At 45.9% G+C, this 15,396-nt stretch overlaps 1 protein-coding gene across 1 annotated transcript in view; it reads right to left on the bottom strand.

The window, feature by feature from the left end:
- The window catches only part of gaa2 (alpha glucosidase 2), a 24,107-nt gene extending 9,738 nt beyond the window's left edge, over positions 1-14,369 (bottom strand). The window contains exons 1-12 of the mRNA XM_063206718.1: positions 14,194-14,369; positions 11,607-11,858; positions 9,897-10,032; positions 9,125-9,410; positions 8,699-8,844; positions 8,133-8,298; positions 7,654-7,750; positions 6,984-7,103; positions 6,627-6,745; positions 5,829-5,960; positions 4,311-4,421; positions 3,899-4,012 (exon numbers count right to left, since the gene is read on the bottom strand). Of these exons, the coding sequence (XP_063062788.1) occupies positions 3,899-4,012; positions 4,311-4,421; positions 5,829-5,960; positions 6,627-6,745; positions 6,984-7,103; positions 7,654-7,750; positions 8,133-8,298; positions 8,699-8,844; positions 9,125-9,410; positions 9,897-10,032; positions 11,607-11,853 (1,674 nt within the window). The 5' untranslated portion in view covers positions 11,854-11,858; positions 14,194-14,369. The remainder of the gene's footprint in view (positions 1-3,898; positions 4,013-4,310; positions 4,422-5,828; positions 5,961-6,626; positions 6,746-6,983; positions 7,104-7,653; positions 7,751-8,132; positions 8,299-8,698; positions 8,845-9,124; positions 9,411-9,896; positions 10,033-11,606; positions 11,859-14,193) is intronic.
- Positions 14,370-15,396: the final 1,027 nt, after the last annotated feature.

A 15,396-nucleotide genomic window follows, 5' to 3' on the forward strand; every position in this document is an offset into this window, starting at 1 on the left:
GCTTTGTACACCATCCATCCCCCTTCACATTGCCTCTTCTCAAGAAGACAGTTTGCACGAATTGCTGACTTCTGCTTTCCGCCCATCCCCCCTCACCCTCTTTGCTCTCTATGCCACCCATCCCCAGTCACCTAGTCTCTTTTCTCAAGACACACAGGGCACCTTGTGAAACCTGTTTTTATCTTTCAATTGAAATGCTACTGTATAATTCACTTTTGTCAGTTGACATCTTAATTTACATGTAACATATTTCATGAGCAACTGCTTATTTTTTGCAATAACACTGATTTCGAGACATTCTAACGCTTTTCTTGTTCTGGTACAGGGACTCCTGTGATGGCACTGACCGCATCCGCCGATCTGCAGTCCAGGGCCATAGTGAAAAGACAGCTGCATATGGACAACGCAACTATGCTGACTGTCAGTCCTGACAGACAGAACATCAGACTAGGGCTGCATCGGGTCTCGACAGACTCACTCGACTGCCTGGACTGGGTCGTAAAGGATGTAAAGGACAAGGGTGCTGACATGTTGCCTGTGCTCATCTACTGTGAACACTGTTGCACGAGTCTTCTGCCATCTGAAGGCTGAGCTGGGTGACAGGGCCTGGGTTGCTGGAGAGCAGATTGGGGACAACCTGCTCATAGCGATGTTCCACAGTCACACTCTGCCAGCAAACAAAAGCAGAGTACTCTCAGCACTGACAGGACATGGCAACTGCAGAGTTGTGGTGGCTACCACTGCTTTGGGAGTGGGACTGAACTTTTCAAATGTGTCCCATGTAGTGATGTATGGGGTACCTGAGGACACAGAGGCCATGGTGCAGCAGATTGGTAGGGCGGGCAGAGATGGCTCACAGGCCCATGCTGTTGTTTATGCCACCACAAACAACAGGAATACAGATGAGGCAGTGAGAAAAGTGATTGGAGACAGTAAAACCAGCTGTTTTCGCACTGCATTATATTCTCACTTTGAGAAAGACATTGCTAGTGTTGAACCCGGTCATTCCTGTTGTACCCACTGCCACTCTGTTTGCAAGTGCACCTCTGTTGGTTGCCCTGTATCGCTGCCTGTGTACGAATTACCAGAGCCAAATCCAACACAAACACATGTAAAACGCAGGGATGTGACCTCGGATGACCATAACTTGGTCAGGGACCTTTTGTTTCAGTATCGGCAAAGTCTTGTCCATGACCACACACGCCTCTACACAAGTGCCACAGCTTGCACTGGATTTAGTGTTGCTCTGATTGATTCCGTGGTGGAACATCTTGCCTACATTTTTGGTCTGACATATATTATGCAGAATCTACCAGTATTTAAGAAAGAACACGGGCAAGAGATTCTCAGGGTAGTACATAAGGTGTTTCGTGATTTTGAATTGTGTGAAGAAGCAGTCACTTCTGTATCGCTTGTAATGCCAGATGTGGACTTTACAGGATACTTTGACAGCGAAGACGATGAGTCTGGGCATGTGCTCATAACTTCCAGTAGTGCTGAATCGGGGTTCTCTGTACTTAAGGGCTCTGACTAAATGTCTACTTTCTATCAAAAAAAGCAGTAATCAATGTCTTGTATATATGTAAATATCTAAGATCCTTTGAATAAACATGTTTGTAGAAACCTGTCAATGACCGTGTTGAAATGATTAATTCTGTGAAATAACATTTAAAATGTCTCAACATCTCTGAAAATAAACACAGGCCAAAAGGCAGTAGTAAGTAAAGTTTAACATTTTAATTCCACTAATCATAGGTATATGAAGTCTAGATTGTTATTTGGTGAGGTACAGGCATTTCACAGCATCTTTGAGTAGAGTCCAAGGCAAGATGGTTGGTACTGGAAGAACACAACATCATGGCAAGTAACACAATACAAAATGCAAATGTGCAATGCTAGATGAAACACCTGATACCTCAGTAAGTGTACAGACACACAATTAGAACTTTAAGACAAAAGCAGCAAACGGTAAGAGCATAGTGCAAAAAAAATACTGGATTACTGAGTGGTAGTGCAAAGTCCAAGTGGTGAGTATATCACGTAGCACAGAAAGTGTCACACACATTTTCAGTGCAAGTCCAGTGGCAAACAACAAACAACGGTGGCAAACAACCTCGTCCCTTTTTTATTTTGCGTGGTGTCTTGGATGGCGTTGGCTCTCTTGCTCTTTTCTCCGTGGGGGCTTCCGATGAGGCCCCGGTTGGGGCTTCCGACGAGGCTCGGCTTCCGACTAGGCTCCGGTGGCTCCCGGAAACTCTCTTTCCCACTCTCGAAAAATTGGCAGGTCTCGTTCGAGCCGCGTGAGAGTAGTGACACATCTTGGACAGATTCTATCTGATTTTTTTGTGTCAGGAGTGACGGTAAGGCCAATCTTCTGAAGCCGTTCGGCTACTGACTGCGGCTTGGAACGTCTTTCAAACAACACACTACAATGAGAATATGTACCAGCCACTCGCATGTTGATGTTGCATGCCCTGCAAACGTCGTGTCTCTCCATTTTCGCTCGTCCTGTTGTTATCGTGCCGTTTACTCTCTCTGTAGAACTACCGGCTTCTTCTTCTTCCTGTTATTGAACCAGTTCCTGTCGCGTTACATACGTCAGAGGAAGAGTGGTGTGTTTGGTTTAAACTTCGGCACAGCCTTTTCTGGCCTCAACCAGTAGCAAACCGAGGGAGGCGGGTTAACCAGGCCCATTTGAAATTTTATTTGTTATCGTCCAGGTCAGACCAGAATCTCGAACGAGTTCTGAGGTCTATGGCAATCAGGCAACTAAATATGAACAGTTGCATGCTGAAAACATTAATCCCTCTGCCGTGGTAGGTGTTGTTTGAGTGCTTTTTCATAAGTGGTAGACTAAAGAGATGTTATTGTTTGAGGTGAGGCATAGAGACATTATTGTGTGTGAGTAGCCTACCAGCCCGACATAGCCTACATTTCCTCTCGCATTGCATGGAACACATAAACAACTTCCAGAAATCTTGCCTGTGCCATAATTGCAAAATATTCCGTGCGATATGCATTTTGAAGATTGTCAAACTGAAACTGCCAATACTCTCGCTGAATGTTTGTGTTGCATTCGCGCATTTGCGACTCAGTGAGATATTCTCATGTCAGACGGTATAAACCTCGCGGTTGTCGCGCGTGATTTTTTTTCTTGCAAACTGAATTAATTTCGAGTTGTAACTCCTCTGGCATTCTAACTCTGAGAACAACTGTCAGGTTTAGCCCAAATTGCCGTGGGCCAGTGCTGTTGGAATATCCAGTAGCCTGCCTCTGCTGAGGGCTGCTGAGCTTACTGTGCGCAGAGCTCCTCCCTCTCTTAAAGGAGCCGCTGCTCTTTTTAACAGACAGTGGCAGATTCTCTCTCTCTCTCTCTCTCTCTCTCTCTCTCTCTCTCCATTAGAAATGCTGAATTGTTGAGGTCATTTTGTTTAAATAGCCTAAATGTTTGATAGATTTATCTGTATTTGCCTCTACAACTTATAGCGCCGTTCATTTTGAAATTTCAGTATCTTATAACTGTAAATGCTTCCTATTGGACACACTTTGCACATATTGCAGTGCGTTTTTTTTCATCACCAAGTATCAACATGACCATTTTTTGAAGATGAGATGCATTTTGGAAAAAAAAGATGAGCTCTGTTCTTATGCGCCATCTGTCTTAAGCAACTCCAAGGGTTTTTTCAGCATTATTTCGCTAGCGCGCCATTTCTGAATGAGCCATTTTGATATAGATTAATCTAGATTAATCTAGATTAATTTCAAAATTACAGTGAGATTAATCTAGATTTAAAAAAATATCTATGCCCACCCCTAGAAAATATTACCATATTAAAAGAATGTGTAAGTGTGTGTGTATGTGTGTGTGTGTGTATGTGTGTGTGTGTGTGTGTCTTACGATCCACAGTCCGTCAAAGGGTACTTGTGTATGAAACCTCTGTAGGTTTTCCGTCCACCACTGGTGAGCGACGTCACTACTGAAGTCGGGGAACGCCGTCTCCCCAGGCCACACCTGCCAAAGAGGAGGCACGGGATTGGACACACACTCAGTAACAAGGCACCGATTGGATGACCACTCAGTAACAATACCCCTCATTAGCTGAACACAGTCACTCAGTAACAACGCACAGGATTTGACAATCAGTCACTAACAACGCACGGGATTGGATGACCACTCAGTAAAAAACGCCCCTCATTGGCTGAACACAGGCACTCAGTAAGAACAACACCTTGCCGATGAGTGTGTGTGTGTGTGTGTGTGTGTGTGTGTGTGTGTGTGTGTGTGTGTGTGTGTGTGTGTGTGTGTGTACCTTGCCGATGAGTGTGTGTCCATGGGTGTCATTGATGAACACGCCCCTTTTCATGCCCTCATCAAATGGCCAATAAGAACCAGAGGGCTGAGAACTACTGATGGCAGGATCCTAAACGGAGAGAGAGGGGAAGAGAGAGACAGAGAAAGAGAAGGAGAGAGAGAGAGAGAGAGAGAGAGAGAGAGAGAGAGAGAGAGAGAGAGAGAGAGAGAGAGAGAGAGAGAATCTGGTACAAATTATTTGATGGGATAATACAGCCTCAGTAGTGTGCCTGTGCACAGTCAGCGTCCAGGTGCTGGTGATGTGCAGTACAAATAATCCCAGGTAAAAGGGGGATACATCTTGTCTTTGATGTTAGTTTATTAGGTGTCTCGTGTTTCACTGTTGCTTAATCAGGTCCACTCTAACCAGATCTGGTGTGTGTGTGTACTAGGGCTGGGCAGTTTTGGAAAAAATGGCATCACTGTTTTCTTGATGAAAATTGATATCACGGTTTTCTACACGTTTTTTTGATAAGCAGCTATTTCCCCCTAAATCTCAATCTTTCGGACGAAAAAAAAATGAAATTAAATTAAAAAATGAGATAAAATCATGAATTTAAATGAATCTCCATTTCTATTTTATCACTTTTTCTTTTCAATAATATTTTTATAATTTATAGTTTATATTTCCCTACCCAAGACTTTAAGTTCCGCATGTTGCGCTTGCGCAGCGCATGACTAGCGAGTAAACACAGTGGGACAGAAACGGAACAGACTGAAGAGACACGAAAACAAACGGATTTACTTGACATTGTGTGAATATTTTCTTTGAATTAAAGGCCAAATCTAACGTAGAAGGTGTTTTGTCAGGTGATCTCTTTAGCTCCCAAATCATTTCAAACAGCAATGTAGCAATGTATCTTGTCTGCCCATTGCATTTTGCAAGCTAGGCTAAATTAGCCTCAATGGCAAAACTCATAAGCAGCCTTAACAGCAGTCCTGCACACACAGTTGGGATGGTAATTAAATACAGTTAAGAATCTGAGAACTGTTGTAGCCTATTAGAATAGCCTTTTATTTAACTTTGTGAGATCAAATGTAAGCTAAGTTAATTGAAATGTTCATCATGATTCATCCATGCCATGTGGGTTCTTCATTAGGCTATGCTTCACTCTCACCAGCTTCTTTAGCGTGATTAACCAATTATTTGTATTGCTTCAATCAACATCTTAAATTGTGTTGACATTTCCTAGTAGAAAAGCAACAGTGGACTTATATAGCAGAGTTGAAATGAAGTGTGACACGAAGTATGAAGTTCACGCACATAGCCTAGTATGAACAACAACAACAACAACAACAACAACAACAACAACAACAACAACAACAACAACAACAAAACGTCTCTCATCAAAAAGAGAACCTTGTGTAGGTGAAACCGAGATCACGTTTTTTTAACGGTATACCGCCCAGCTCTAGTGTGTACCATTATGATGATATATTTCTGTTTGTGTGTGTGTATGCGTGTGTGTGTGTGTACCATGATGACGACGTATTTCTGGTTGTGTGTGTGCAGGTCCTTGGCGAGTTCCGGCAGCGTGTCAAAGTTCACAGGGTCAAAGGTGAAATCTCTCTTGTCCTCCATGTAGTCAATATCATTCCACTGGACATCCTATAGGAGACACGCACGGAAACGGGCACACACACAAACACACACACACACACACACGCACACGCACACGCACACGCACACGCACACGCACACGCACACGCACACAGTGATGAGGTTAGTATCATTCCACTGGACCTCCTAAAAGGGCCTTTTCACACCAGAATGGCCGTCAGTGGCGGGACGGAAGCGATTTTTACCGGCGGTGACGAAAATACATGGAAATCTGTCCTCCCACACCATGGAACATGTTGGTAGTCGGGCAGTAGTGGCGCGGGAGACGGCTCAGTACCCCGCTGCATTTGGAAAATCCAACTTGACAGAAGGATTTTGAAGATTTTGAACCGGATTTTGGCCGCGCACATCGAGGTGGTCAGTATGAAAAGCTGAGTAGAACACACCGGCCAAGACTCGGCAAAAAAAATAAAAAGTCTTATTTCTGCCGCCACACCACGCTGTGATGTGAAGCTGGCCGAAGACACACACACTGTGGTGTGGTCAATATCATTGCAGTGGAACTCCTATAACACTTTTATTGATCAGCTTCCAGGTTACACACACACACACACGCGCGCGCGCGCACACACACACACACACACACACACACACACACACACACACACACACACACACACACACACACACACACACACACACACACACACACACCTGTGGTATGCCATCGTTCCTCATGGTCTTGACCAGTCTCCAGGTGTTGTTACTGCTCTTGTAGCCCCATCTGCACAGGTGATAGCCCAGAGCCCAGTACACAGGCATAGCAGGCTTACCTGTACACACACACACACACACACACACACACACACACACACAGACACACACACAGACACACAAAAGGTCAGGTTCGGGTCAGATTAGAGAAGTGAAGCGGAGGCGGATCGGAATCGGAGGCAGAACGGGATCGGACAGAAAAAAAAACGTCCCGAGCCACACTGGTGTCTGTGTGTACAGTCAGCGTGTGTGTGTGTGTGTGTGTGTGTGTGTGTGTGTGTGTGTGTGTGTGTATACCTATGACGTCCAAGTATTGCTCCACCACTGCGCTGGGGGAGGGGCCAGTGAAGATGTAGAAATCCAGAATTCCACCAATGGTGCGCCAGGTCACCGCGGGGGCGGGCTGTAGCACCACATCTGACACACACAACAACCAATTAGAACATGCCATTTGAAAGCAAGTATGCCCAGAGATATTCTAGACAGAGATACGTCATTTTGGTTCTTTTGCAGTATCCACTTTATGTCGGGTGAACGCCCCTTTAGGAGACCTTCGGAGTCCTGAGGTTGAGAATAAATGAAGTCCCCTACAGCTCTGGCATGGGACCACCACCATGCTATCGGTAATCTTCCCTGATTGGCGTTCATCGAGCTGACGTGAATTGCGGGTGTAGTCCACATGCTTGTCAGACAGTTCAGTCGCTGCTTCAAGTAGAAGCATTTTTTATGTCTTGGGAAATCACGTTAGATATTTCTGTCCATCTTATTTGCCAACCCCACCTTTATAAGACCAAGCAGATCTCGTTTTGATCACGAAAATATTTGCTTGATTGCTAACGTGCCTATTGTCATTTTCAGGTCACATGATGTACACAATACCCAATCAGAATCACTGGATTCACTTTATCCTACGTTACAAAAATCACCTCTACGTCAGTGAGGGTGTGTGTGTGTGTGTGTGTTTTACCCATGGCGTTACTGTTGAGAAGGAAGAATCCGTGAGAGGAGCCGTCAGCCTCCATGGCCAAGTAGAACGGATGGACCCCATAGAGGTTAAAGGACTCCTACACACACACACACACACACACACACACACACACACACACACACACACACACACACACACAATCATCATTATCCGTACGTGTCTTGCCCACATGTTGAGAGTATTCGCACTCACACACGCACACACACACACACACACAAGCACACACACACGTATCATCCTTCATGACCAAGTAGAACGACTCCTACACACACAAGCAGTAGGAGGTACGTCTCTTGCCCGCATGGCAAGCGTATTATACTGTGCACGCACACGCACACGCGCACGCGCGCACACGCACACGCACACGCACACGCGCACGCGCACGCGCACGCGCACACACACACGCACACACACACACACACACACACACACACACACACACACACACACACACTGACCGTAGGAGGTACGTCTCTGGCCCACATGGTGAGTGTATTCCACTGGACGGAGTGCATGAAGGATGATCGATGTTCTCCCAGACCGAAGAGGAACGACGAGGGGAGAGAGGAGGAAAACTGGAGAAACTGATCACTGTAGAACAGCGGAGCGATGGAGGTGTTCAACCTGACGGAGAGAGAGAGAGAGATATTAAACAAGTGGACAGAGACAGAGAGGAAGACAGAAAGAGGGGGGAAGGAGAGAAAGAGAGAGAGAGAATAAGCAAGTGGGCAGAGAGACAGGGTGGGTGAAGGATAAAGAGAGAGATAGAGAGGGGTAAAGTGGAGAGGGGATGAGGGAGAGAAACAAACAGGAAGACGTGCGCGCACGCACACACACACACACACACACACGTTGGAAGGTTCATTCAAAAACGTTTTAATTGTACTCTAATGGCTGATGACAAGACAATTATGACGACTGTCATTTCTATTGATTATTTGGGAAAACGGCAAAAAATGTCATTTGCGTAATAATGTGGAATGCTGTGTAAATGGGGTACACACACGCACACACACTCCCTTACAGAACAGTTCCAGTGTCGGCGCGTGTGACAATGATTCCAAAGGGGTCCTTGCTGACGTCCACGCGGTAGGAGGGGTTGGGGGCCTTTTCTTTAACAACAGGCACATCTATGGGCACCTCATAACGCTCCTCAGCTGGGTCAGTCAGCTAGGAGAGAGAGAGAGAGAGAGAGAGAGAGAGAGAGAGAGAGAGAATGAGAAGAGAGAAAAGAGAGAGGACGAGAAAGAGAAAGAGAAAGAGAAAGAGAAAGCCAGAGAGAGGAATGTTAGTTTGCATCCACAATCCAACCAGAAGTGACATCACAACACCATTGAATTAACAGTTGTCGCGTGTGTGTGTGTGTATCCTACTCTGACTTAGAGAGCCCACCTGAGAAACTCCCATACGTGCGGCATGAATGTTGTGGTTTGCAGTGTGTGTGTCCTACCCTGACTCGTAGCCTTGACTCCGTCTCATGTCGTATCTCCAAGTGCAGCGACTTGACGTCGTTGCCATAGTAACTCTCCTGCGCGCGCCGGAGTGTTCCTTCCTGTCCGCTGGGCGTGTCCCGGATCTCCTCCAGCCAATAGGATGCGTAGCCTGGTGGGTAGAAACACCAGGGCACTCCGTTGCCGGGGTTACCAGAGGACGTTTCCACGGGGATGAAACAGCAGTTCCTGCTCTCGCAGAGGGACTGAGTCACCACAACACCGCGCTCAGGATAGCAGTCGAACCTACACACACACACACACGCACGCACACACACGCGCACACACACATGCGCACACACACACAAACACAAACACACAATCACACTATGACAGAGGGACTGGGTCACCACCAGGGGCGCTGCCAGAAATGCTGGGCCCCATGAAAGATTCGAATTTTGGGCCCCCTTAAGGGCCCCTATCAGTGCTTGGGCCCTTAGAATCTGTACCACTTTTCCCCCCCTAGCGGCCCCCATGGTCACCACAACACCGCACTCAGGATAGTAGTCGAACACACACACACACGCGCACACACACACGCACGCACACACACACAAACACACAATCACACTATGACAGAGGGACTGGGTCACCACTACACCGCGCTCAGGGTAGCAGTCGAACCTACACACACACACACAAACACACTCACACACGCACGCACGCACACACACGCCGAGTTGTCAGGGCACCGTGAACTCCTCCATGTGTGTGTGTGTGTGTGTGTGCTACCTCCACTCTGCAGGTGTGTGTGAGCAGGTGTCAGCTGCTTGTCGAGGGGGGGTCGGGGTCGGGGTCGGGCCTGGGGCTGGTGGAGGGGGCCTGTGGGGTTCCAGACTGGAGGGACTCCGCATCCAAACTATGGTGCCTACACACACACACACACACACACACACACACACACACACACACACACACACACACACACACACACACACACACACACACACACACACACACACACACACACACACACACACACACACGATCATACCATGTGCTGTCATAATACAATGTGATTGAGAAAGACACATGAATGGATTGGTAGTGTGTTATCTAAGAGAAGGTTGAGAAATATCAACATCAGGGGTCCCCAACCTTTATGGGTCGGAGGCCTACCAAGGGCTACCTGATGGCTACTGAGGGCTACTTGTTTATTCAAAATCATCTACCGATGCCATGACATCATTCTCAAGGCGCACTATGATTGAATGTTAATCTATGATTGAATTTTAATTTGGTTATAGGTTACAAAGATATTGTCTTTATAGGTTACAAATAAATAATCTCATATTTAGATGAAGAAAAACATTAACTGTGACTACTGTGACTAGTCCTCACTATTTATGAAAATCTTTGATGAGCACCTCATAAGCCCCTGGAGGGCTATCTGGCGGCAGTGGACACCACGTTGGTGAAAAGTGAAAGTGAAAGCCCATTGGGAAACTCCAACTCCCATTGTCATTGTGACACAGCACTCCACAGCCCTGAGTGGCGCCCCATGGGGAGCAGTGCGGTGGGACGGTACCATGCTCAGGGTACCTCAGTCATGGAGGAGGATGGGGGAGAGCACTGGTTGATTACTCCCCCCACCAACCTGGCGGGTCGGGAGTCGAACCGGCAACCTCTGGGATGCAAGTCGGACGCCCTAACCGCTCACCCATGACTGCCCATAATTGGTGACGCCTGATCTATATAATATCTAAAGAAATAGTAAATAAAAGAGCCATCACTGCTACTTTGCAATCCAGGTGAGCATTACCTTGCAAACAAATCTAAACAACAGTATAGGTATCACCAGACAGTATACAAAAGTATGAGCATTGCTTAGCAACAACCGCAGCAATTCCAGATGCTGAAGAAAAGAAGTGTGATCATTATCTAGCAACCATACGGTAAACCAGTGGTTCCCATTTTGACATACCAAATTTCAGAAAAGTTTTTTTTCTCAACAACCATAGCAGCCATACTAAGGCTGTAACTACACACTCAACTCAAGATTCCGTTTGTATCACGATTTTTGACCTATGGTTTGATACACCCCACTTTTTCACATTTTTCAATTACATAAAATAAAATGAAATTATGAATAAAAACTAGTGTAGCTTATAGGTGGAATAGGTTACAAGAGGACACTAAAAGTTTCAATATAATGATGATGATGATATGAAGCATGGAAGCTCTATCACTTCATATCATGTGGTAGTTTCTGGACTGATGGGTGAAAAAATGTTTAAAGGGCATATCACGACACTGCCTCCTGGTATTGCAATACAGTATTGTGTATCACGATTTATCGGTTCAATACAATATCTTTACGTCCCTAAACCATTCGATAAACTAAATAAACAAGGTCATTACCTAGTAACCAGATGGTAAACTAAATAAACATTGGTGTTACCTAGCAACCAGATGGGTAAACTAAATAAACAAAGGCGTTACCTAGCAACCAGATGGCGCAGACGGAGAGCAGTAGCCCCCCCAGGACGAGGAGAGCGGTGGTGGGGGAGCAGGGCGGTGTCCATGGCAATAGAGGCTTCTCCACCTCCTCATCCTCCACTTCCCCTCTCCTCTCCTCCACCTCCCCGTCTCTCCTCTCCTCCAGGGCACCAGCGGGGGGGTCTCCATCCAGTGAGGCACACCCAGAAAAGTGCACCTCCTCTGGGCTCAGCCGCTTATAGGACACCATCACTCCTGGAGGAGCAGAGAGGAAAGAGGAGAGCAGAGAAGAGAAGAGGATGTGGAGGAGAAGAGAGGAGAGGAGGAGAGAGGAGAGGAGAAAGGGGAAGACAGGAGAGACAGGAGGAATGTAACACATTTTCCGCATTCAGAGAAGGAGTTGAAAGAGTGAGCTCAGTAAAGGAATGTGTTACATTTTCAAGCATCAAAGGGTATGTTGTAGCTGTATATGATGGCAACTGGTGGCTAGCATGTGTTGAGGAATGTATGCTGAGCACTGGAGAGGTGAAACTGAACTTCCTGCATCCTCATGGACCATCTCCATCCTTCACTTTTCCCTTCAGACCAGATAGACTTGTCATGGATCATCAGGATGTGCTTCTGGTAGTGGAACCTAACTGCAACGGGACGTACTTATACATTATCTACAAAAGACACAGCTGCTGCTTCAAATGCACTGGTAGAGTACAAAATGAGAGTGTAGCCATTGATTATCTCTTTAAAGTATGGTAAAGGGAAGATGACACAGGTACACAGAGAAGGAATGTTCAAACATTCACATATCATCATTTGGTGTGTATAAATGGACATCTGCCTTAGTTTCTGAAACCTGGGACCATGGAAACTGACCATTTTTGTTTTGTTTTTGTTTTGTCATGTGATGCTACTATGGTATTACCATATTATTAGTAAGTGGTCTGTATGCTGCCATATTTGTGAGTCAAATTCTCTCTGAAATGAATAAAGAACCGAACACCAGCATTTGAGGTGTTGCTAATGACATTGCCGGCTACGTTTGGACAAGGAACTGGCCATTTTAAAATATAGTTTTTTTTAGATATTCAATTTTTAATTTTTCAATTTATCATAATTCATATTCTGAGAGTTGTTGTATTCCAAGCTGATTGTGTAATATGTAGAGCCAGAAAAGAGCTTTCAAACAATACCACAGGCATCTTTTTGTGACTAACACTGACTGATATATTCAAGGCTGAATGTATAGTGTCCTACCCTAAAATGTGAACCTTTCCTAGTCTGTTTCTCCCTTAATATTAGTGTCAGATTCAAACCAATGCAGTTCTGGGGTGCTACCTTGCTACTAAAAAGGCACACCAAGTATGATTGAAATCCGGATCGGTCGGGTCCCAAAGCGTCTGATTTCACGTGAAATGACCCATGTCTATCTTGTGGGGTAAGATACGGCACACTTGTGGGCCACTGACGTTTTTGCACACCTCAAGGTGGTGCAACCACAACTAAAGCCACTATTGTATGGATTCAGTGTTTTTTTATGTTAATGGATTTTCTATGTTTGCTTGTTTATGTTCTTACTGGATTATGTAAAGCACATTCATTGTGTGCACAATACCAAATAGGCCTATTAATCAATTGTTCGTTCTTACTGGATTATGTAACAGGCGTATCCATTGGCACAATTGTATGGACTCTATTGATTCAATGTACTGTACATTAATTACCAGATATTAATTAGCACTTGTTTATTGTGGTCTAGTCATTAGCTGAGGACGAGGTGACCACCTGACGTCTGCAACTTCAAAAAACATTTGCCACGTTGAAAGGTTGCCACTGTAAAGACAGAGATTGGTAACGCTGAGACTATAAAACAGGGGAATAACTCCTAGAATCTCTGCTGGTAAAGCCCTGCGCACAACGCAATAGGCTGTCTGCGCCACAGACGTGGAGTATTCACGAAGTCGTCTGGCAATACCAACACACAGAAACACATTGTAATGGGGGTGCTAAGCTGAAATGCGCCGGTGTGTGTGTGTGTGTGTGTGTGTGTGTGTGTGTGTGTGTGTGTGTGTGTGTGTGTGTTCTTCCGGGGGGGGGGGGGGGGGGGGGGGGGGGGGGGGGGGGTCTTGTCATGGGCTACGTTTTGGGTTCTCTTGCAATAGGCTGTCTGCGCATCTGGCTACGGACGTGGTCGTGTCGCAATAAACACTCGTTGGCCACTATCAACAGCTTCACCCACAGGACTCCACATACCTGAACACCTTGACACATACCTTCACTACTGACAGTCGTGCCACAAGGCAGGACTCAACATTGTTTATCAACTTTTCTCCTCTTGCGTCAGATCCACAGACTGACTTCGTAGCCTTACCTTGCCTGTTTACCAATGGGCCCATTTCTAGATTTCAACACGTTCACACCACAACAGAAAGTAAGCATTGGCTACGTTCTTTCCTTCAGCATTGCATTGTAATATTGGAGTAGTTAACTCATTATTCTGACGTAGAAACGAGACCCATAGACGCTGCTGCGGTTTGCATTCTCGTGCGTAATAGTTGCTTACTGATCAAACGCGACTGTGCTAACGGCTACTTACCGAAAGTTAGTGCAAAAATGAAGTCGTAGATTCAGTGTGGCGTTTTCACAAATATTCAGGCAGCTACATTCCTCCAGTTGTTAGTCTCACGGTGGAAAGTGAATGGAGAAGAGAAGTGGAGTGAAGTGAACCTTCGCCCTTTCCAACAACTTCTGTGTGTGTTATTGTGCTCTTCTTCGCATGCTGCTGCTCTTGTCGACTCATTTTGTTTGAAGATTAACGCGGATCTTGACTGCACTCTGCTGGTCTGGCGGCAGGGAATCAGATATGGGGGGGGCTTGGCTGGGTTTAGTGGGTTATGTCCTAATTCTAATTTCTCTGGTTATGTCAGACGTTCTTTCCGATATGCAGACTCCCATCTACCTTGTGGCATAGGCGTTTCGCTGGCACGCCCCCCCCCCCTCTCTCTCTCTCCCACTCTCACTCTCACTCACTCTCTCTTACACACACACGAGCCCATTCTCGGGAAAAATACTTGCTTCGTGCTTCGTGGTGCCGCTACGATATAGCCTCATTTTTCGTAGTTGGGCAACGCGCGCTGTCGTCGAGAGTGGGTGAGAGAGAGAAGCGTGCATTCGGGGAGGGGAGCGCTGTCGTTTATTCTTCCCCCCAGAACCAAACTACCCATCGGTGTATCTGTGTATCTAGGCCTACAGGTATATAAATGGACATGAGGCCAGGCATGTAGGCCTATTAAGTATCAGTATCAACGCACCCAAAATGGTAATTTGTTTAAAAGCCACTAGAACTTTTTGGCATGCACATTCATTTGTCTACTATATGACAGTTAAAATCTCTTCAGTTACGCCTATAGGCCTATCACACAATTTGTGTGATCATATGATGCAGAGTGTGCCTTTGTTACAATCCTAGATAGTAGGCCTACACCTATATTGGAGTAGCTCAACAGCATAACAATGCAGCTCAATTTCATAGACCTATTCCAATTTCTGCATTAGGTTTTTAAAAATAGATGCACCATCCTGTAGTAGGCCCATCTCAGCCATTCCCCACAAAGATGAATGGCATTAGGCTATATAACATTGGAGCATAATTTACACAAGGACTAGGAACTTTAAGTAAGGGTTAACGTTCGGCGAGAAGGTCGCTACCGTGGAATAGCAGCACGACAGAGAGAATCTTTAGACCCCGACGCGGAGCGGAGGGGTCTTGTTCTCTCTGAAGTGCTGCTATTCCACAAAG

The sequence above is a fragment of the Engraulis encrasicolus genome, chromosome 1 (genome assembly GCF_034702125.1).
Source record: "Engraulis encrasicolus isolate BLACKSEA-1 chromosome 1, IST_EnEncr_1.0, whole genome shotgun sequence".
NCBI classification, from domain to species: Eukaryota; Metazoa; Chordata; class Actinopteri; order Clupeiformes; family Engraulidae; genus Engraulis; species Engraulis encrasicolus.